At 39.0% G+C, this 24447-nt stretch overlaps 1 protein-coding gene across 1 annotated transcript; it reads left to right on the plus strand.

Annotated features, from left to right (window-relative positions):
* The first annotated feature begins 1702 nt into the window (after positions 1–1702).
* Positions 1703–19366, plus strand: frzb (frizzled related protein). The gene is made up of 8 exons (XM_006805999.2): positions 1703–2068; positions 9627–9875; positions 14259–14294; positions 14451–14510; positions 14939–15004; positions 17079–17283; positions 17599–17662; positions 18399–19366. The coding sequence occupies exons 1-8, from the start codon at positions 1864–1866 to the stop codon at positions 18438–18440; spliced, it is 927 nt and encodes a 308-aa protein (XP_006806062.2). The 5' UTR covers positions 1703–1863; the 3' UTR covers positions 18441–19366.
* The last annotated feature ends 5081 nt before the right edge of the window (positions 19367–24447 follow it).

A 24447-nucleotide genomic window follows, 5' to 3' on the forward strand; every position in this document is an offset into this window, starting at 1 on the left:
TTTTCCTTTGGGATGTGGCCACTTTGCTTGACTTTGGTGCTGTCTGACAAATAATATGGCCTTTGGTACTACTTAACAGTGTCCATAGAGTCATAGAGCTTTCTAACTCAACCTGGTAGCCTTTAGATGATAATGTAGCACTCCACCCTCTGATCTACAACAAATGAGGGGATGTCACAGTTTAGCTCACACCAAAGAGCTGGATCAAACTCTATTCAGCTTTTCATTGTAAACATTTTGAATTTTCATAAAGATTATGCTTCTGTGCCCATGCACTGGTGATGGTCTGTTCTGCATATGCAGATACAGAATCTGTTTTACAGAGACTTCTTCCAGTGGACAATTTGTAATCTAGTCTTGATCAATTGTAGACTTTGTGATAAGATGTGTCCGTGTTTGTACTTTAAATGCATATTTTTTATTTTTAATCATTTCAGCTTCTATTCCCCTTTACCTCAGAGGAAAACATTTTTGCTTCGCCTACATGATAGCTTTTGTCACATGTTACTTTTCAAAAGAGAGCACTTTGAGACTTCTAAACTCCAAACATAGCAGGAAATGTAATGCCTGGGTTCAGAAAGTTATATCAGTATAGATTAGTTTGTGAAATTGTCTTTGTTTGTTCTTGTTTGAATTTGATATTGTTATAAATGACACTATTCAAATGTCTTGAGGCATTGCAGCAGTTTATTAAAGCATATGCAAACATACATGAACAGACAGTATGATAAAAATAAAGTTTGTTCATTTTTAACTATCCTAAAAGTCAACATTTGGTATGACCGCCTTTATTCTCTAACATAGCCTGAACTCTCTTCAGCAGCTTTCTTGTCATTTCTTTAAGTAGTCTTTAGCACTGGTTCTCCAGGTTTCTTGAAAGACTTTCAAAGCTCTTCTTTGGACGTTTCCTGCCTTTTGTTCAGTTCTCTGTGAAGATGATCCACCACTGCTTCAATGATGTTGAGGTCTGGGTCCTGATAGCGTTCTGTTGTGTCTCTCTATTCCAATGTACCTTTACTATATTTACAGAGTGTTTGAGAAATGTGTATTTAAACAATGTTTTACAGCAGTGTGTTGAAAGGTGAAGCCACTGCCATTCACATGCTACATGGTATTGCATGTTGGATCAAAATCTGCATTCATAATATCATCAGTTATGACAACACTATCAGCTGTAATGCAGTCCAAACCATGACAGAGCCTCCACCGTGTTTTACTGACAGCTGCACACTGTATGCGTCCTCCCTACATACTGATAGCAATCTGAAGCACAAAATCCAAAGTTGGCGTTATCGTCTGAAAATGGTCAGGTACAAGAATTTTCCCATTTGATACGGACATCACTTTCAGCAGTAGATGGCGTTGATAACACTTCAAGTGTTTTCTAATATTTAAAAAAAAAAAAAAAAAAAAGACAGATTTTACTTTTCTCACGCTCTTACCTTCTCTTAAAGTTAACTGTATGAGGTCTAACCACTGATTTCGTAAAATGTAATGACACACACACACACATCTACGAGCTTTTCACGGCTTTACTCGTGTTGACTTTTCATCTAAAAGGAATCTATCTTTTAGTATGGAGGATAAGAAGGGGGAAAGGAGAGGAGGAGAGGTGAGACGAGGGGAGCTGGAGAGAGAAGGAGGGATAGAGGAAGAGGAGGAGGTTGAAGTGTGCATAAGAAAGCAGCTCCTCCCTCCCGCTGTCTGCGGACCGGACGGCAGCAGCAGAAAAGCACCAATCAGCAGGAAAATCGCGTCTAATTTGGGATTTAACTCGAAGTGAATGAGCGAGTCTTCACCGGAGCACGGACCTGCGCTGCCCTCACTTCACTGTGCCCCCATACCCTCTGTGAACCGACCGACATGCTCTCTCTGGGGCTCGCCGTGTCTCTGCTGGCCGTGTCCTGCGCGCTGTGGCCGGCTGCGGTCCGGGCGGCGTCCTGCGAGACGGTGCGGATCCCGCTGTGCCGGTCCATGCCCTGGAACATGACCAAGATGCCGAACCATCTCCACCACAGCACGCAGGACAACGCGGTGCTGGCCATCGAGCAGTTTGAGGGGCTGCTGGGTGAGTTACTGCCCCTCAGTGCCCTAATAAACTTTTTTTAATTGGGCAGTTAATTAAGTCATTGAAGAACCTGGTGTGTAATTAACTGACCGTAGAAGCAATCGCACAGTGATTTTTCAGGTTCTCGTGAAAACATGTAAACGTTTTCCCCACAACTTTATTTTTAACTTACTGTTCACGATTTTTGATTTTTGAAGTCGCTAATAAGCAGTTAAAGCGCTATTTAGGGCACACAGATTAGTTAACAAGTCGGGCAAAGGCTGGAAGAACCTGGGATGACCTCTTTATCATCTGCACGTTGCCCTGACATTAACATGAACACCTGACCAATTATAACATCGCTGTAATGTTATTTGGCACATAACTCAGAAATGATGAAATTAAAGTAAGGAGGCTTTAATGTACATACAGAAAGTGGAGTGAAGAACAGACACTTCTCTAAAATTACGAGTGTTTTTTCCAGGGCCGTAATCATCATATATATTTGAGGGGACATATGCCCCCAATCAGATATATTCAAATTTCCAACCTTCCAATGTACTTATGGAAACCATAAAAATAGTTTTTCTTCTGTGCAATAACAGATGATCACATCCCAAAATACTGATTAGTGAATGTTATCATGAACTAAATGGATGTCTTTATTATAATAATAATAATAATAATCCTCATTATTATTATTATTATTATTATTATTATTATAAAGACATCAATTTTTATATAATAATAATAATAATAATAATAATAATAATAATAATAATTATTATTATTATTATTATTATTATTATTATATGCACAGCAGTGGGTATAATCAGTGTCAGATACTTTACTTTGCTTTATTTACCTTTCTTCTTAAATATGCATGTAATTGGGATTCAGTAATATTTTTATATCAGCTTTTGACCACCTGACCCTCAGACTTAGATCTCTCACCCCCAGATGTTGACTAGTAATAAATGCTAGTCAAATATAAACTAATAAAATACTAACTACTGCCAAGTATTTCCAGCAGACCTGCAGGAAAAATGTCAAGACGTTTTGTGGTGGAGCAGGGCTGGATCTGGTCTGATCACTGAAACCATCGATTCACTTAGAGATTATGGAAACCTTTTTCTGCCTTTCTTTTTTGGCTGCTGTAGCAGTACTCTGTAATGGAGCAACCATATTTTGAACAGTTGGTCAGTGACAACCCACTTTCTGGTCTGACTGTAGCACTAATCCAAGACAGCAGACATCAGAATTACAGCTGGCTACAGGAGGAGGAACCTGAGCATTTTCAGCCTCTTGGGTTCACATGAATTTGGTTACAAGAGCGTTCAAGATTCTGAAATGATCTCCGAGCTGTGGACGTTGTCCAGGAAAAACAGGAATTTCAATTGTTTCGCCGCAAGGGATGACATTCCATTTTTTTCTAATTAGCCAGCCAATTGACCGTGAAGAATCATAGCATGAGTTGGTTTGAATACTGGAAATTGAGTTCCTGGTATTTCCTAAAAAATCCTTGAAAAAAATCTGTTTCCATTTTCTGGTGAAAATACCTGCGGTATAATAAAGTTTGAAAATGAGCCCGTTTGGCATCATTTTTAACTGGTTGAGAAGCTTGTTGTACAAAAGACTGATTTTTAAACCAGTGCGTTAGTGTTCAAACTTGTGTACATGTATCTGGCATTTCTGATGGAAACATCTTTGTAATTATGTATTATTTGCAGTTTTGAATAAGATGGTAGTCTAAATATTTTTATTCAACCAACAATACACCTGAGGCAAAAGTCATTTTTCTAGTAAAGCTGTCAAACACTCATGGTTTTAACTAATCAGTTGGCTAAATTAATCCTTTTTCTGTCTTTCTTCCATATTCAGGGTATATAACTGAATGACCAAGGAGCACAAACAAAACAACACAGCCACACTCATTCAAATAGTGCAAAAACAATTCGGCTCTTTCCATTTTCTGTTTTATAACACTGTGAACAAAATGTTGGTCCATTTGCTTTGTAGGAAGAAACAAGACTTGTGAACATGTCACTTTAGACTGTGGGAACTTTTGATGGCCATGTTAGTTGTCTGGTAGTAAATTGTAGGCAAAAATAAAAAATCAATCAGGAACATAATCGGTGGAGTAATTGACCCTGCTTAACCCTGCCTGGAGGCTTTCACTTTTCAAAGGTTTTAGCTTTGGCAGGCCGTGTAGTCAGCACACTTAGCAGGTAAGCTGACCTTAATGCCAGCAGACATCAGCTGGTCACCTATTGCATCCAATTGGCAAATTTTAGTCTTTAGACCTCTGACCTCATGTTTCTAAATATTAGAATTATGGCCGTCTGTACCGACAACACTCATTTACATATAGTTTTGAAAGTGCTGCGTTTTCTGAGCAGAAATCTTTTTTCAGAACTAGAAATAATGAGAACCTTGGAAAATGGCACAGAAGTTATTATTCATTTATTTATTTATTTTAAATGACCACCTTCTCTTCATTTTAAGCGTGGCTTGTTGAGCTATAAATCCTGAGCAAAACTGTAAAAACTGTAGGATTATGGGAGTTGTTGGTTTTTTTTGGGGGGGGGGTTAAGATAAAGGGGTCTGTTAATTTTACTTAGATATAATAGGATGTATTCTTCCATTGAAAGGGACTAATATGCTCCTTTGTTATTATTTCCAGACTCCATGAGAGTAGCTTTGTGTGGCTCAAAGTACAAAATAATCCTTATTCATTTTACACTTGACCGTCGGTGCAGTGCTTAAGTTCACGTAAAAACGCGCCCTACTAGCTTGCGTGCCTTTAAGGCTACTACTACTACTACTGCTAGTCCCCTACTAATGATAATAATAATGATAACTGGAATAATTAAGCCATACATAATAACAGTTCAACTCCAAATCTAAAAGTCTCCCATCAGGGAGACTGTTTGCCTGATAAGTTAGCCCCACAGTGGAAATAAATAGGATTGGTTCCTTTTGCATATTAAAAAAAAAGTTATTCTTGATTCTTTGTCTTTTGAAATTGCCATGGTGCAATGCACAGTCTCACTACTTATTTCACTCATATATATTCTAGCAAGTCAGGTTAACAAAAAACGTTATTTTTATTGCAGGTGATTTTACATTGGTTTTGCATTATATGATTTAAAAGTAGTTTAACCACATGAAATGTTACAGTTTTACTGTAGCTGCTAAGCAAGGCTAGTTAGCTCCTTAAAAAATAGCTTTAACTTTTTTCCCCTCATTATGATTTTATTTTCACTACCATTTGATGTATGTGGTAATTCAGTTAAGTAAAAATTTCTAATCCATCAGACCGATAAAATTAGGCAAATTAGATTAAATAGTCTTTTCTCCTTCCACTCGAGTGGAATAGGTCATTATAGAGGTCAGTGGAAGTAGGATCGCCCCAGTCAAAATGCATGAAATTTACATTTATTAAGTAAACTGTAACAGGAACTGCCTCGGAGCATATCTGCGGATATCAAATATTACTATCTCTCTGTAGGATTTGGCAAGTAACATTGCTTTTCAATCCTGCACGTTCTCTACACATGCCATCACTGTCTGGTTAAAAATAAACTAACTAAACTAAATATGAGTTCTGATTAAAGGTTTGGGCAGGCTGCCACAGTTAGGTTTGGTTTGGTTACTTTGGCTGATCTCCTCCATCCATACTAACAGCAGTTTGAACCATAAATTCCAAACTTTCAGAGGGTACCTCTCTCCTGACCTACTCCTTACATATTAACTTCATAATTAAAATGTTTTGCTTCAAAGAGTCTTCATTACTCTACTATACCTGTTGCCACTGATTTTCAGTCCAGGCCTTGGGTAATTTTCCGTACCTCAGTTTTTTTTGCCCTGTTCCCTTTCCTTAAGGATGGGTTCTTGACAGCCACCCTTCTACTGAGACCGTTTCTGATGATACCTCAAAGAGCCAAACAGTAGATCAGAGGTCCCCAATCCCAGTCCACGAGGGCCGGTGTCCCTGCAGATTTTAGATGTGTCCTTGATCCATCACAGCTGATTTAAATGGATAAATTACCTTCTCAACATGTCCTGAAGTTCTCCAGAGGCCTGGTAATGAACTAATCATGTGATTCAGGTGTGTTGACCCAGGGTGAGATCTAAAACCTCCAGGGACACCAGCCCTCGTGGACTGGGATTGGGGACCCCTGCAGTAGATGGATCAGTGGAAGGGCCAGATGCAGCTCTCAGGTTTTGTGTCAGGCTGGATTTCTTTTATTATTTATTTAAGAGATACTGTGTGTAAAATGTCACCACTAGATGTCAGTATATTGCAGTCAACTGAATTCTGTTTCAAGTGCTTAATTGAAGCTAAGGTAGCGGCTGTGGGACAGACAACTCGTGTGAGTGGTTGAGAATTTCCTGACCTTTTCTGTTAGTAAACGCTGCTTTCTTGCTGCTGTTAGTTGCTGTTAGCCTGTTGGATCCTTGCACACTTGGCGAATACACTGTCATCACGTGAGAATCCATTGACAAATAACTGTGACAACATCAGAATAAATAAGCCCGTTTATGCACATTTTCATGTGTTAGAGCCCCAACTTCTGTGTAGGTAATGAGACATGAGGTAAGGAGGTGGAAAGAGGATAGAGCAGTGGTGGAAGAGAAAAAGGTAGCCAATGTGCAAAGAAAATCTTTCAAAATATACAGAAATGTGCACTGGCTCAAGGCTTTTTGTTTGTACTAAAATTTGCTAACTTAAAATGGTGAATAAGATACTTTAAAATAGGGCTGTATAATAACGTCCTTGTTGTAAAAGCCAACCTTTTTCTTACTTCAAACCAGCAGTTTGACTTAAATTCTTTTATCCATTTCTACAACCATATTTTGAATTTTTTGCTAATGTAGATTTAAATTTGAAATATGTATACGTGTTCATTCTTATTTTTTCTCTAATCGGATCATTTCTCCCAGTCGTTTAACTTGTAATAAGCGACCATTTCACATTTCCATGTGAGACAAGCATTGATAACTGCATATGTGGTCACATTCATCAGTAATCTTCACTGTTTGAGGTTTCTGCAGTCTCATTTCCTGCCATATTAGTTCATGATTTATCCATGTCTGTCTTCAATAAATACATTTAGGTGCTGGCTGAGGTGGGCGGAATGAAGATTTTAAAAAGTGGTTAAAAAGGACTCTGCTTTAACCAGAAAAATGTCCTAATGAAAGAGCTCTGGGCCAAAAACCAGGAAGCAGTTTGAGGTCACAAGTTCAAGCTATTTCTGTGACTTTACTGTGAAGTGGTACAGCCAAACCTCAGACCCACTCTGCAATAAAAGCACTGATCCATCCTCGACCCAGTGCTAAACTCTTTCTGGTCTCATCCTGTTTGAAACATGCAGCAGGATGGCAGATGGTACAAGTCCAGTGTTTGTTCAGCTAGGGGTCCCTGAATGCACCATGTCTTCACTGACATGAAGAAGACATGAGTCTATCTAGAGGGCTCAAATTAAGTGAGCTGAGACTGAACAACCGTCCTTAAATATTTCTACAACAAGTGTGGATATGAAAGCTTCTTGGTCATAGCATGTAACGTAATTCTGAAATACCATTTAAAAGGTGAAGAATTCCCAGTGGGTGAGCACTTGGTGACAACCTTTCTGTCTTCCTTTTCTCACCCCAACCGGTCGTGGCCAGGGCTGGACTGGGACAAAAAATTGGCCCGGGCACTTTGACTAGAGACCGGCCCCCCAGGTATTTTAGGAAAAGTCATAAAGCTTTTGAATGAAAACAAACGCTGTGGTGACAGTGATGTACACTGTCTTGTTGGTATATGTATGATTTCTATACATTTTATGTCAGATAAAAACTTTGGTTGAAAGATTCAGATAATTATTTAATAAAAGCCAGACATTTTAAATGAAAATAAGAAAGTATTTCTTTGTGCCCCCTTTCCCTGTTAATGCCCTACCTGGCCCCCTGGCAAAACTTTGCTAGACCCGCCCCTGCACAGTTACCAGCTGTCAGCTACACAGAAAGGATCCTGGTGTTATTTGTCTCTCAGAAACAGTTCATAACTTCCCTTCAACTCATTCATGTCACCTAAAAGGTAAACCTGTTTCTCCATCACCTGTTCAGCTCTGATGATTCAGTAAGGACATCTCCTGGTTTCATCTTCATGTTTCCCTCTCACCAGATATACAAACCGATATCATGACCAGCAGCTTTTACAGCTGTGGCTGCAGCAAACATCAGCTGATACTAGAAATTAATATTAAATAAATTCTAACAACAGCTGATCAAGCTTAAACGTGCTGCTGTTGTTTAGCGCGACATCCGGCGGTTTCCTCTTTCTGGTGCAAAGTGGGCGATAAACAAACAAGAAAAAAGCTGATCATTGATCAGTTTTCATGATTGAAGTAGCAAAAGGAGAGGGAGGGGGAGAGAATGAGAGAAGAAGAAACAGCTGTGCAGCGTAAAGACACGGAATAACTCCAGCTTTGTCTTTTTCCATTGTAGCTGAAGTCCGGGACAAACTGTGCTCCTTTTCAGCTCAATACGAAACGCGTAATATTTTCTCTTAATACGGGATAATTCCGTTTTTTACAGGACGGTTGGCAACTCTACTAACTAACCTTATGAATAAAATAAAGTTCACTATGAGTAACATCATAGCACCCACCTAGCTGTATAGAAACTCCGTCATGCTAGCTAGTAGTACGAGTTATTGTACTAACTAACTCACTATTAGTGAAAAGTGTGGAAGGTCACTTTATTAATGGGTCTGTTTGAAATGGAGCAGCGAGCTTTTGGATGCCTTCGTCTTTCTCCAGAGTAAGAGTCACAGGAGCTTCCAGTCAGCATCACCAATGACTTGTGTTGCTACCACATGGATTTAAAAAGAAAATAAAAAAGATATTTCCAGGATGGACACCATTTGCTAAAAAAATGTCTGTTTTGTTTTTTTTTTGTTTTTTTTAATGCTTGCAGGTGTTCACAACATATTTTCCTAAGTGCTCCAATTTGTCCTCATTATTTATTTATTTTAACCATATAAGATATTGTGTAACTTTCTTGAGTAACATTGCATATTTGCTGTGTTAGACATGTGGGCTGTAATCCATAAATATTGTGACTAAAGCTGCCTCTAGCAAAACATCTGTATTTAGAGCTATTTGCAGCTATTTTTATTGCAAAAAGACATCTTTCCACAGATTCTGCCTTTATATACAAATCCATGGAAAAATGTCTTTATACCGCTTGATTGCTTGGACGCTCTGTTAACAAAAGTATTGAGTTTATGGAGGGAGGGTGTTGGGTGTACATGGAACTCGTATACACAGAGTGAGAGTGGGGAACTACACTGACCTTATTTTACCTGGGAAAATCACAAGTTCTACTTAAAACTTGGCACAATGGCATAAGAGTTCACACCAGGTGTACATGATACACCTGGTGTGGGCGGGGGAAGTGACTCCAGGGCGGGTGGACTAAATTCAATAGCTGCCACCCTACTGATTTTTATTTTGTCATTTCAGCTGCTCATCATTTATGCTCTCTAATGAAATTGCAAATATAACCTGTGTTTCCCTTCTTCTTCAAGGTACTGGTTGCAGTCCGGATTTGCTCTTTTTCTTATGTGCCATGTACGCGCCAATCTGTACTATTGACTTCCAGCATGAGCCAATCAAGCCCTGTAAGGCAGTGTGCGAGCGGGCGAAACTCGGCTGTGAGCCGGTGATGAAGCGTTACAACCACAGCTGGCCCGACAACCTGGCCTGCAGCGAGCTGCCACTCTATGACCGTGGAGTCTGCATCTCTCCTGAGGCCATCGTCAAGGCAGACGGACCAGGTACACTCATTTGTTTATATTATTGCTGTTATATGTGTGGCTGCCAATTTTGACCCGAGACAGCCTAATTCTGGAAATTGTTCTTGTGTTGTGTTTTGTTTTGTTTTGGGGGGGTTTTGTGTTTCACCATCACAAAATGATGTTGACATTGACAAAGATTATTAAAAAATCTTTTTTTTTTTTTTTTAAAAAAAGCACAAAATACAAAGAGGGGGAAAAATATTAAGCGAGTAATCACCATTTTTATAACTAATAAGACGTATTTCCAATGCTAATGTTCATGCTGGTACTTGAAGGATGTCCTTCATTTAAAAGTGCAAGAGACAGTAAAAGGATGGTAACAGGAAGCTGTTCAGTGACTCTGGTTGAAGTGCGGAAACATTAAAAACATCATAAACAACATAAACTTTAAAATCAGCTCCTTTTTAGAGGTCCTGAATGAAGGTGTGAGTGAGCATGACCAAATGATTGATTCAAATTTGAAATAAGAAAGGGGTGACTTTGATAATCCTGTCTTTCCAACACTTAGAATGACCAAAATTACAAAGTGGACATGGCGTTTTATCCGATATCACTCAGAATGAGAGACTCAAACCATAAACTCAGAAAAGTGTTCATACAGGTCAGGGCTGATGCCAATTTTCCTGCAGATTTCTAAAACACCAGAATGGTCAACCCTTGTAGAAAAGAAGACAGATTTAAGTTGCTTTGCATTGGTTTCTACTTTTCAAACCTGAAAGCTACGTCCATCTTTCATAGCGTCTGTAGTAATGAAAGGACCATCTGCATTGGAAGGTTAGCCTTTTCACCAAAGATATTCTGAGTGTCTCCTCAAAATACAGATATTGCTTCACTATTGAGATTTTTCTGAATCAAAAAGAGCAAATATTTTTCTTTGTGAAGACAAAGAGGGAGGTTGTTCACGTGATGGCCCTTCATTGCTATTAAACACAAACGTGCACTTTCTAAAACATTTTTCAGTCTCACTAATTTGTAGCATTTGAGTTTAATTTAAAACATTGGGTTTTCATTATTTAACATAGTTTCAGAATATTTTTAGGAATTCTGTCAATTTCAACACAACTTTTGAATTTGAATGTGTAATTAAGTAACAAAATGACTCTGCAGATTAGTCACATAAGTGCCATAAAGAGCAGCTATGTTCCATGACCAGCAGATGTGCCTGGTTCTGCTGGAGGTTTCTTCCTGATAAAAGGGAGTTTTGTCTTCTACTGTCACCAAAGTGTTTGTTCATAAAGGGTTCATCTGATTGTTGGGGTTTCTCCATGTTATTGTAGGTTTACAATAGTACAATATATATACAATGGCAATAACCATAGCAAAGGCGATCCACATAAATAATGCCATGTATGATATCTTTAAGAGTGAATTATGACAACATGAAAATGACTCGTACTCCAGTTCTTGCATAGTAAAACCAGTGACATCTTAAATGGTATGAACTGCACTCTTTCTTTTTTTTCCTCCTGAGAGTCTCAACATGGAGACTAACTCCGACGAGGATCGCTCACTGCAATTTTTAGTATATATCAGTGTTTTCTATCATGCTATACTACTCTCAGCAGTTTGTTTCTGCTCCCTCTCAGATAACATGAGTCATTCCCTGTCCGACTTCACTCCCACAGACTTTCTCAAAGAGCTCCTTGATACAGGAGGCCCACTCATTTTACACTCAATAAAACCCTCACTGTCCTCTGCTCCTTCAAACAGATCCAGGACCAGCAAGTCCAGAAAAAACCTTCATCTCAATCCCCTTGACCTCCATAACGATACACCCACATATCTCTGTTCTGCCCCAGCTTGGCTTGGCTCAGCAGGGCTTTGGGATTTTCCCTTGGTGTAATTTGTTGGTTTGCTGAGGTTCTGTCGGGGTGAATCATTTAAGTCATTCCAGTGATTTTCTGTGGGACTCTGGTCTGCATGTTGCTTTACAAAAGTTTGTCTACAACTAGAAGCAGCTGCAGTTTGTCAGTGTATTGAAACACCAGCTCACAACCCTAGTTACCTTTGCACGCCTAGAGGTACATGGATGCATGAGAACAGAGACTTGTACCATAAAGCTAATTCCCAGGTCATTATCAGTGTATTATGCTTTTCCCGTGATTGGCTGCCACCCCACATAGCTCTTTTCCCTATCCTCTATTGTTTTTTGGGTAGAGCTGCACATAAAGTGGTGTGAAAAGGTATTTGCCCCCTTCCAGATTTTTTTTTTGTATGTTTGTCACACTTAAATGTTTCAGATCATCAAACACATTTAGATATTAGACAATGATGACACAAAAAAGCACAAAATGCCGTTTCTAAATTAAGGTGTTTATTATTAATGTGAAAAAGTGTGCAGCAGCAACTCATCCAAGAGGTCACAGAGGTCACACCCCAGAACAGCATCCAAAGACCTGCAGGCCTCACTTGTCTCAGTAAATGTCAGCGTTCATGATTCCACCATAAGATAGAGACTGGGCAAAAATTGCCTGCGTGGGAGAGTTCCAAGACAAAAGCCACTGCTGAGCAAAGGAGCTTGTCTCAGCTATGCCAGAAAACATCTTGAGAAATTCCTCTGTGGACTGACGAGACAAAAGTTGAACTTTTTGGAAGGTGTCCGTCCCATTACATCTGGCGTAAAAAAATAAAAATAAAAAAAAAGTAACAGAGCATTTCAGAAAAGGAACAACATACCAACAGTAAAATTTGGTGGTCATGGTGTGATAGTCTGAGGCTGTTTTGCTGCCTCAGGACTTGGTAGACTTGTTGTGGTAAATAAAACAATGCCATCTACCAAAGCATCCTAAAGGAGCAGCAGGTCCACCTCTGAATGGCTTAAGAAACACAAAATTAAGATTATGGAGTGGCCTGGTCAATGTCTTGACCTGAATCTGATTGAGATTCTGTGACGTGACCTTAAAAAGGTGGTTCATATAGATTTATATAGATGTAGCACAGCAGCCGCCAGGGTGGCATACTTTCTGTGCAGAACTGTAAACCTACAAAATTGGTAACTGCAATACATATCTCTGTATTGGCAGTTGTCTGGCCAATCTGGCTAAGGCATTCAGGCAGTTTATAAGTCTGATCTCTTTAAGTTCACCTCTTCCAGAGCAGTTAAATGCCACACCACAGGCTAATGTGCTAATCTGCCATAATGATCTAGTTTTTACAATATCAGGGGGAAAAGGAGAAATAAAATGACTGGCCTATTAACCTTTTTGTTTGTTTGTTTGTTGGGCGGGGTGCAGAAACCCTGCAGATAGAAAGTTATTGTAGCATCTCAGGTCTGTATTAAGAACCTGGCTTATCGATACAGATGCCAAGGCTAAAGCCTGTTTTTACAGAGCAACTTTGGAAGTTTCTGAAAAATTGACGTTTTCCACAGTTGCTCTTTCTGATGAGATAGATGGATGAAAATATTCAGTTTGGTTTATAGAAGGGTGCTGCCTCTATGTACCTTGCAGGAGGCAGCATTTATAAATAAATAAAAAAATGATAATAATAAAGAAATCCAAAGTCCCACATATCTCTAAAGTTAATTTTCCTTCCTTCTGGACCTTTTCCCACAACCTCCAGGACAGGCTAACCATCCATTTTGCCCAGGTCCAGATCACAATGGTAACAGTGATCACAAGCTTCTTGTTGAAAATATTTTTCTGGTCAGGTGGGACGCAAATTTCCAGCCTCTTCCTCCAGTTGAATATCACTACAGAACCCCCTACTTGAAGCAACCTCTACTGGCTGCTTTCTGTGTAAAGGGAGGAAGTTTTGCTTTACACATGTAACAGATGTCTGACTCAAAGGGTAAGCAAAACAAACTGAGGGCTCTTCACTTTAGTCGACGGTGCCTTGGTTAAAAGGTTAAGGCTTGAGGATATATGAAATGCTGTTGGTATTCATACACTATAAATAATGTTGCTCTTGGAACTTTTATTGCAACTGACTAATCACATTGTGGTGATGTCATAGCTTTGCAACTAGGCAAAAAAGACCAAAATCTACTCCCACACCGGCTTCAGAAAGTTGATGAGAGCCGATAATGTGCAACAAAGTCTGTGTAGGAAGCAGACTGAGATGGACATTCAAACTGCAGTTCATGTCATGTGACAACCAATGGGGTAATGATTACTTAGGTTTGGGTATAAAGTTGTCGTCATAATAATAGTTGTTGTTATTTTCATTGTTTTTACAATTTCTATTTTTTTTTTTTTTTCAGTTTCATAAAAATATGCTTTTGTGAAATTCACTGCGCAATGATCCACCTGTTTGAGTTGTATTCCAATAAGACCACCATTTTTTTTTTTTTTTTTTTTTTTCTATCACGAACCAAAAGAACAAGTTTCTTTCATTTCTGACTGCCATCTTTCTGATCCATAGATCCATACCACCAGGACCCAGCCAGGTGTAACCCAGGTAAGGCTAAACCTTAACATTTCCATTTTCTTAACATGGTCTGTATGTAAAATATCTTCCAGGGCCTAAAAAGCAAAGCCTTAAGCCTACAGGATGGTCAGTAGGGGACAACTTTACTAAAAAGCGTGTCTTTCCTGGGTTTGATTCCCCTCACAGAATCCAGTCCAGACTTCCCAATGGACTCAAACAACCTTCACTGCAGAGGACCAGATGGAGGTAACTTCTGTCTAATGTCCGACCTTTGGTGTAGTTTACATCATTCTACACCAGTGGTATTTATAATATTTATATTTGGCCCTGAGTGTAGCTTAATAGTTACAGTCAGACCACATTTGGCCAATTGGAAGTACAAAAATTGTTAACCTGAGGCAACAGCTATCCTGGGTGCTGTCCAAATGGCCACGAAAGTAAACAAATTTTAATGTATCATATCAGTCCATGTTTTAAGAAGAACTAAATTCATAGATGCCCTCGGACAAGCAACAATCTTGAGTGGATTTAAACTTGCAACGATGATCTTTCTTGGCTCACTCCAATGTGGCACTGCAAATTTAACTGGGAAATGTGGATTTTTAAGATGGAGCTTGGAAGAAACTTTCCTTTGTCAGTGCTTATTTGAAAAGTTGTAATTTGTGTGTCCATAGATAGATGCAGATGTAAGTCAGTCAGAATGAATATGAGAACCTATGAGAAGAACAACTACAACTATGGTGAGTCATCTGAAGTTTTTGTTTAAAGTATTTTCTTTTCTTTTTTACACTTAATGTAAATGCATAATTTATTTGAGGTCACATTTTCACATATATGTGTGTATAATTTTACTGAGATACAAGTCAGATCGGATGCTCTGAGATGATTTTGGGATCATGTTTTTCATGTTTAGTACCTGGAAAAGCCTATATTATGGAGAGAGAGTGTCATTTGTTGTTCAGCTTTCATCAGGTGGCTAATCTTGTATCATATTTGATGCTCAGATGCTATTGGTGACACTAATAATGAACCAGTGTCTTTAAAGTAATGTGATCTGAGTGATCTCATTGTTCCTTTTCACAAGTCTGTAAAATCAGTACTTGACTTGCTTTATACCTTAACCGCAAGAAGGTTTTTAACAACCTTGTACACAGATATTTTCTCCCTGAATATAAAAGTAAAACAATTCTGTGCTCCAACTAGAAATAAATTGGAGACAAAAATGCTTGAGGCCAGAAAGGCTTTTCCTGATGAATACAGCACGCAGGCTTGATTTGGCAAATCCAGCAGAGATTTCCATGTGGTCCTCACTAATGCTTTTGGCCACAAAATCCATTTGGGAAAGCTTTTAGATTTTTATTTTTTTCCAAGCAATCATTAAACAAGAGCCCACTTTCAAAATCGTCCGATATAATTGAAACAGAGGAGTTTAGTAAACCTGGTAGCATGCCAGAGTGCACAAGGTGGTCTTTATAAATCTTACTGCTTGCATTCTCCCTTTGCTAATTAACACTGATTCTGATATTACACTGAAATCCAACCTGCTGTGCTGGTTCTGCTTACTTCTCATCCATCTGTGTAGCTTCCATTTCCTCGTTTAGTGGCCTTTTTCTTCTTCTTCTTCTTCTTCTTCTTCTTCTTTTTCTTCTTTTTTTTTTTTTTTTTTTTTTTTTTTTTTGCTTTACAGTGATGTCTGTTTTTCTGCGTTAGTTGCATTCTTTGGTATGTTAACCCTGAGACTTCTGCATAGGTTTGTTTTTGTTAGGATGACAGTTCAGCCCAAAGCATGGAATTTGCTAGTGCTGCTGGATGATTAATATACACATTTTTTATTTCACTTTTGAAGTGACTGGTTTGTAATCAGTAAGTCTAATAAACACGTTTTAATTGTGAAAAATAGGCCACAGGGCTTTTTGGAAGATCAGTTTCTTGACTGTCTCTCTATTAGCCTCATGTGTCAGCGCTTGAGATTTTCTAATGTGAGCATGTCAAGTCTTTTTTAAAAAAATAAAATGCACAACAGAAAAGTTGGGAACTTATATATCATCAACATGCACACCACATATGTTGCATACTCCATGCCAGTTGGAGTCCTGGTCATGTTAGCCCCTGATATATAATATTAAATGTATCTTTAATAGCTTTGTAACGTTTAGGTCAACTTACCCAAGTCATGGCTGTCTAACTGCCCTGAGCTGGTTATTTGTTTAGAAAGTGCATATTATAGTTTTATATCTTTTGATTTGTACCATTATATGACTGTCTCCACTTGCATTTTGCTAGTGATAATGTTGGCAAAAAGGATACAGTTAGCTAGCTAGCTATAACTTAGCCAGATTTGTACAGTGTAGCTATATTCCAATGTAAGATGGGTTGCAGTTGCTTTGATGCTAGTATTACAGTAGCTAACATTAGGCAGAAAAACGATAGCTCAGCATTAGCATTGATATCCAAAGTCAAACTACCCTCCATGACTCAGGTTCCCCGCAGTTTAATTTTCTTTTCAGGCAGACAGGCTTCATTAGTCAGTGTTTGAGTTTCTTGCTTGCTGACTTGGACAAATTGCTCAATGCCATTAGCTTCCTTACCCAAGCTGTGCTGTCCAGTAAAGTTTTCACTAGTAAAATGTGGTATGCATGTGTTTAATAAGGTCTGGTACCAGGCCAAGAAAAATTAAATAATGATTCACACTTAAACCAGGGATTTAAAAAAAACATAACAAAAGGGTGTGTTTTTATGGGTTGGTGCGCATTGGTAAGAGGAATTTCTGAATATCTCATATTCAGTTTCCATGCTGGTGCCTTTGTTCTGCAGTGATCAGAGCAAGGGTCAAGGACGTGAGGAATCGCGGTCTGGAGCCCACCGCTGTGGTGGACGTGAAGGAGGTGATCAAGTCTTCTCTGGTCAACATTCCCAAGATGACGCTGACACTCTACTACTCATCCTCCTGCCTGTGTCCTAAGCTGACTCCTGGAGAAGATTACATCATTATGGGCTACGAGGATGGTGAAACCTCAAAGTATGGGCAGTGGAAGATATAACTGATAATATAGTTATTGACAAGAAGAAGTTGGTAAGATAGAAGTCCAGAACTTGTTGAGACTGGGCCCGTGCTTTATCTAGAGAAAAATCTCACTCGTAGAACCAGTATGCTGTCAGACTTTCTGAGACAGCTTCCGATTGCCCCTTTGCTCTGCAGGGTGCTATTGTGATAAATTACTGATCAGAGCCAAATGTTACTTTTTTCCTTTTTTCAAAAGAAAGTCATATTTTAGTTTCTTCTTTTGCTAGCTGTTAAACTATGCCAAACATTGTTAAAATTTTGTCTTTGCAGGTTGCTCCTGATTGACAGGTCCATTGCTCAGAAGTGGAAGGATAGAATTGGCAGGAAGGTCAAGGTGCGTAGTTAAATATACCTGATTTTGGTTCTGGGTTAAAATAGAAAGTCTCTAGTGCTGACTGGTTTCAGACCCTTTTCTCTCAACTCTTTTTTTTTTTTTTTTTCCCATCTTCTGCCAACTATGAGCAAATTACTACTCAGGCAAAACTGAGTCAGCAATTTAAAATAAATTATCAGTTTTCTTTGGAACAGGCTTGCAGCTCTTGTTTTCTCACACTCTGAAGATTTGGCATTGTGACTGTGGTGAAACACGCGCCCATCATTGTCATTGCACATGGCAGCGTGCACCGAAACTGCTCAGCGCACTGTAGTGTTGTTAATGTTTGAAATGTACCAGAGCAGGAGCATCGGGATTCCCCAGAGACTTAGAGGGAGATTTCAACAGCTCTGCTGAAACCTTTTAAAAAGAAAGATTCATGTTTTGCTTTGTTTTCTGTTTTTACTGCCTTTTTTGTTTTCTTTGAACGTGTATCATTTAGGGGAAGATTGCAGCAAGTCAGTCGCCATAGGCTTGAGCATTAATGATTACAATGCTGTCACACTTTGTGATCAGTGACTAATACATTGATTGTAGTACCCTCTCTAGAAAAGTAACATTGAAAGCGATAGTGATCAATCCAATGGTGAATAGCAGCAACCAAGGATCTTTATTAGGGATTGTATTTTTAGTTGCTTATCGTCTCCAAAGATGGGGCTGATCATCATTTCACTTTTCTGTCTTTCCTTCTGTCCAGAGATGGAACCAGATGCTGCACAGGAAAATCAGTCGCCACTGAGATCTTCTGACCTTGTGTGCGTGTGACCGTGTGTGTGTAGATATTGCACTATTACAGGCTGTTGTAGCTGAATGTAGTTCATCTCTTCATCTGCCACTGTTTGAAGTCAGTTTTGTCATTTACTTCCTTTGCACAAACATCAATTTGTGTGTGTGTGTGTGTGTGTGTGTGTGTGTGTGTGTGTGTGTGTGTGTGTGTGTGTGTGTGTGTGTGTGTGTGTGTGTGTGGCACTCAGTTAAGATGCCAGAGGGAGGAGCTTAAAATTGCGTGCAGCCATGTATTTTTATTTTTTTCCCCCTGCGGTGGCTGTGTTGGCTACACAGCTCCTCTTCATGGTTACAGTTTTTATTAATCCTGGATGTTGGCCATGTTACCATGGTGATGGGATGGACGACATTTGAATGACACGAAAGCCATTTGGACTTGGACATTTTGAATACAACTGTAGCCATGACCTGCCTTCCACTGAGCTCCTAAGAAAATGAAATGTGGATATCTATGCTTTGTTCAGACAGCAGTGTGAGTCGAAAGCAGCAGAAACTTGTTTTCCTGAATATCATTAGATCCAGTTATCAATGGATTACTGAATGGGCCTCATGAGCACAGCCTTCTGTTTTGGCAAATTCCAACTTTAAAATCTGCAAAGAGCTTCAAAACAGTCACATAGATGTGTAAAAAGACAGTAAATGACTGCAAAGACATGGATAACAAGTTGAAGACTAACAACCATATAAAGAGATACAAACTCTGTGTGGCACTGTTTTAAATAAAAGAAGAGCCCTTTTTAAAATTGCCTGTAAAATTCACATTTTGCAAATTTGTTAGACATGAATAACAAATTTTTAAACATTTTGTAAAGCTTTTTATAACCTTTTTTTTAAAGCAGTTGTACGTAAAGAATAAAACCAAAAATCTTACTGCTTTGATATGGCATTCAGTATTATGATTTCTTGTCGGCTGATGGTTTACGTGGGCATTATGGGGGTGGGGGGCAGATGTAGGACATCAGTTCCATTATGCTTTTGTTTAACAAATGTTTATTCTCCCCTCAAATCTGACCATCAAACATATTCTAACATGCATTTACTGTTTTGGTACCTGTTAAAAATTAGTACTATATTTGTGCGACCCACACTGTGACCAATAAAGACTTTTTTTTTTTCTAAGTAAATTTTAAATAGAAGAGGAATGTGACCGTAACTTAAAGAGGGAGTTCACCCCAAAATAAAATGTAATCCACCATATCACCGTGCATAAGGATGCCTGCGTCTGCTCGTGACAGGATGTAAACACTGATGGCGTCACCCTCGTCTGAACTGTAGTGTTGGTAGTGTCAATGTTTCTATGGCTGATATATCCAAAACTGGACGTTCTGCACCAAAAATATTGATACATTTACATGCACATCTCAGTACATGTGAAAGCCAACTGTGGGCCATAAAACTGCAGGTCTTTATGCAGGTTATATTTGCAAGTGGTCTTTCATCATTTGACTAAAACAATTATCAATATGTGATAAATTCATAAAATGACAGTCGCGAGTCAGAAAACACACACGATGGCAGACAAAAAGTCCTTAAATGTGTGCTTGTTACATTTCTCTTAAATTTGGTAATATTAATCTGTATTACATGGATCCTGTATTGGTACATATCTCTTGTGGAGCACAAAAGCCCACCAGCATTATGTCCAATGCCAATCAGAAGAAGGTGATCTTGAATGGCATGCGAAGGGAGGTAAAATAGACTGCACCAAGGCCAAGAAAAATAAGGATTATCTTGAGCTGAGAATCATCCAAAGCTAACTGAGCAGAATCCAAAAATATAATTTTATAATTTTCATTTTCATAATCATGTTGGAAATGTTAGAAAACTGAATGGTTAACCAGTTTTAACAGTTCTCGTTTAAAATTGTAGGTAGATATTAAAGTGACTTTGTAACACGTTATTTTTGTTGCGACTAAACTCTAGGCTTTTATTGGAGTTATCTGTGGACACAGCCATTGACTTTGTGCAAGAGGCAAAGTAAAAACGTATTCCCATTATGATATTCACGTACTATATACTGACATGTAGCACACATGAAGTGCATTACCTTGACAGAATGTGCTGTTGGGTTGGCCACAAAATCTGGGGAATGGATATAATGATGATGAAGCATATAAAATAATGGCTTTCGCACAGATTGACAATAAAAAATACTCTACTGTTGGTCGTGTGACCAAGGTAAGTTGGCGTCATTTGCCTTAAGTATTCCCTTTTGTGTGTGTGTTTTGTGGTTTTCTTCTCAGAGGAATGGCAGACTTTTCCTTGGATGTCAATCTCTTACATCTGAAAAATGTATGAGCATCACCTCTACTTTTAAAGTCATTTGAAAAACCTTTTTGTTGTTGTTGTTGTCACAGCAGCCATCCAAACTGTTACCATTTCCACCTGTGCTGTCCCTACTCTGACAGATGTGATCAGTGAGCAAAGTCTCTTTCTTTTTTCTTTTTTTTAATTGAACTGCAATTTGCTGCTGCTGCTGTCTGAACACAGCCTCAGATAAACAGTATTCTCATTATCGCACAGTAACTCTGTTCATGTAAACACACTAACACTCAGTGCCACACTACTCTGTACTAACACCCTGATATGTTGAATTCTGGACTTCTCGTAGCAGTGTGAACCATTAAACATGATTTAGACAAGATAAGCTGGAGTGTGTCTGTTTTTGGTTGTTTTTGTTTTGTTTTAAAAATCTGCCTTAAAATTGAGGCTGATTCATACCACAAAGGCTCATATAGGGCTTCACCACCTTGAACTACACCAGATTAAAAGCAATAAAGCTGAACTCTCAGGATTTCAGTGTTTCTCATTGATGGGAGTAAAGTTTAACAAAGCAGACCAGTAGCCGCATGAACTAGCCACTGTGTGTGTGTGTGTGTGTGTGTGTGTGTGTGTGTTTGTACTGCTTCCAGTAGTTCCTGAGTACTAATTTCCAGCAGTGTTTTCTCAGCTGCAGTTTCCATGAGAGGGAAGAGAAAATGTTTTCATGGATTTACTGCCATTACACCTCCTTATCCTCCTCCGCTTTAGTCCTCCACGCTCTTGTCCTCTCTGGTCTGTGCTCCGTGTTGACTTCAGCTGACTGCCTGACTGAAAACACACCTGGTGCTGGGATAAGGTGTAGTCTGTTTCTGGAGGCTGAGTGGTTCTATTCATGTTCCTGAGTGCTGACACAGCAGAGAGTTTGACACCGGCCGACCTCGTTGACAGAAGTTAAAGCTGCTTTAAATCCTTTCCCCCCCCCCCCCCAACATCTGTTCATCAAGTTCTTAAACACTCATTGAAATAAAACTAAAAAGCACAAGTAGAAATTTTTCTTTGGCTTTTCTCATGTGTCGTCACATCTGGTGCTGTCAAATATTTTGTTGTATTTCAGCCCTTTTTGTAAGAGCACTTGACAACGTTTCAGTGCTAGCTTGGTCAATTTTCTCATCAATGTTTTAACCCTTTTTCATCTTTTTTCTATGCAACATGAATCTGATGTAGTCTGGTATATTGCCATACCTAGGGTGTTTTTGCCCTAGCTTTTCCTATAGCTTCACTGATACTTGCCTTTTTTTTAAATTCAATATTATCAACATACAATATAATATAGTATTTATAATATTTATATAGTGCCAAATCACAAAAGTGGTTGCCTCGAGGTGATTGGTAATGTAAGGTAAAGACCCTACAGTAATACAAAGAAAACCCCAATAATTATATTATGAGCAAGAATTTGGTGACAGTGGGAAGGAAAAACTACCCTCTAACAGGAAGAAACCTCCAGCAGAATCAAGCTCAGGGAGGAGTGGCCATCTACTGGGACTGTTTGGGGTCTGGTTGTAAGGTAAAGACCCAACAATAATGGGTTGGGGTTTTATCAGATTCTCTGATGCACGGTGTCAAATATGAAGCCCGGTGGCCAGAATCAACCCAGCAAAGACTCCAATCTGGCCCGCTAGACAGCTTCGGAAAATATGATGGAGGACATACATTTTTGGACGTTATATTATCAGACATTTTACAGCTTTTTTTCTGCTAATAAAGACCTCCCCCACCACCACCACCACCACCACAGCCATTCATATTACACCAAAACTGTAAAAGACAGAAAATAATAGACAAACCCTTAAATGTCAGAAAAGTTCCTGTTTTTTACTTTCTAATTTAGATATTTCAGTTCAATCAACAAAAATTTTGTTTTGAAACTACAGGACAGTCTGGACAGTGAGCTACCAGAACTTTGTAATTTTACAAATTATCATGTAAAAAGACTGAGATGTGCTGTAGAAATTGCTTTTCTCTGTTTTATATTAGGATATCTCAGGGATTCAATATGTTAATTAAAGATTTTTCTGATGACAGAAAGAACTGAAAAGCGCTGCTCTCCAACTCAAATATGGCCAGCCAAATCTCCAAGCGTCCAACACGGAAAGTAATCTGACATCATCATCAAAACACACACGCACAGGACTACCAGGTCGGTTCCCACAATAACTCAGCGAGTGTTTGTCCAACTTGTTGCTCCATTTCACATAATGAAACAATAGAATGCACACGCAGTAAGTGATTCCAGTGGTTTATGGAGCAGTGCTGCGTCAATGCTGACCTCCAACTGTCCACAAAACGGAGAGAGAGAAAGAGGTAAAGGGGGGACTACATAGAAATGTTCTCCTCTAATAATGTTCAAGTGGAAAGTATCTAAGGTCATTTAGGTAATTACAGTAATAGAGAACATTTTAACTATTGGTCTTTTCCAGACTGTGAGAATTTCTATGTCTGATGGTTACACTTGTATGTAATTATATACAGATTTATATAGAGAGGGACGTGATGATGTCCAACAGTATAATGTGTAAGGTTTGTGTAACAGGTGAATTACTAAAGGTAGACCTGAAACACAAACGCCTAGCATTACATTTTTTATAGGTGTCACTGATCACATGGACACATAAAGTAATTTAATTTTCATGTCCCCCATAAAATGAACCACACTAACCCCAGTGATCCTCTCACGTTTCATCTACCGCATACACACCATTGTTGCTTCTGTAGAAATTAAGAGGGTAAGTAGCAACCAGGTCCTGCTAATCAAACCAACTCTATTAAATCAGAAGTTTTGGCAGTTTGTAGGTGTGCAGCATTCTCAGGTGTCTTAACACATTTTCAGCATTCAGCGAAAACAAACACCTCATAGGAGCTGTCAGTGGCGATGGTGAAGGGGTGATGATTTGGGCTTGTTTTGCAGCTGCAGGGCTTGGGCACCATGCAGTCACTGAGTTGACCATGAACCAAACCAAAACCAAAGTGTTCTAGAGTCAAATGTGAGGCCATCTGTCTGACAGCTAAACTTGGCCCATATGGGGTAATGCAACAGGTCAGTTATCCCAAGCACATCGGCAAATCTACAACACAATCGCTGAAAAATCAATGAATGAAGGTGTTGCAGTGGCCCAGTCAAAGTCCAGAGCTCAAATACTGTAGTGGGACCTTGTAAAGAAGAGTGGGCCAAAATTCCTCCTCAACAATGAGAGAATGATAAAGTCCTACAGAAGCAATTACTTCAACTTACTTATAATTACTGCTAAAGGTGGTTCTACAAACAATTAAATCATGGCATGCACTATCACAGGGCCGCACAGAGCCCGGGGAAAACATTTTTTTCACAGGACTATGTTTGACCTTTTTTCCATTTTTGACACCAACTGGATGGATTACTGCAAAATTCGCATTCCCACTCGGATGAGATTAATTGTTGGTTATGCCCAAGATGTGATTTGTTGCCAAACAAATAGGTTATCAGCAAAATCAAGAATAATCTTCACGAATCACATGGATTTAGATGGGTGTAGCTACTGTGACGTCACTGGTTTGTGAAGAAAGTTTTCACTGTCATCACATCACAGTGTTGGCGTTTTCAAACTGGAACCAGCAAGCACGTTTGTTAGCTAACAACTTAAAAATCACGAGTTATTAGC

Source organism: Neolamprologus brichardi, chromosome 16 (genome assembly GCF_056152115.1).
Source record: "Neolamprologus brichardi isolate AB-2024 chromosome 16, ASM5615211v1, whole genome shotgun sequence".
Lineage (NCBI taxonomy): Eukaryota > Metazoa > Chordata > Actinopteri > Cichliformes > Cichlidae > Neolamprologus > Neolamprologus brichardi.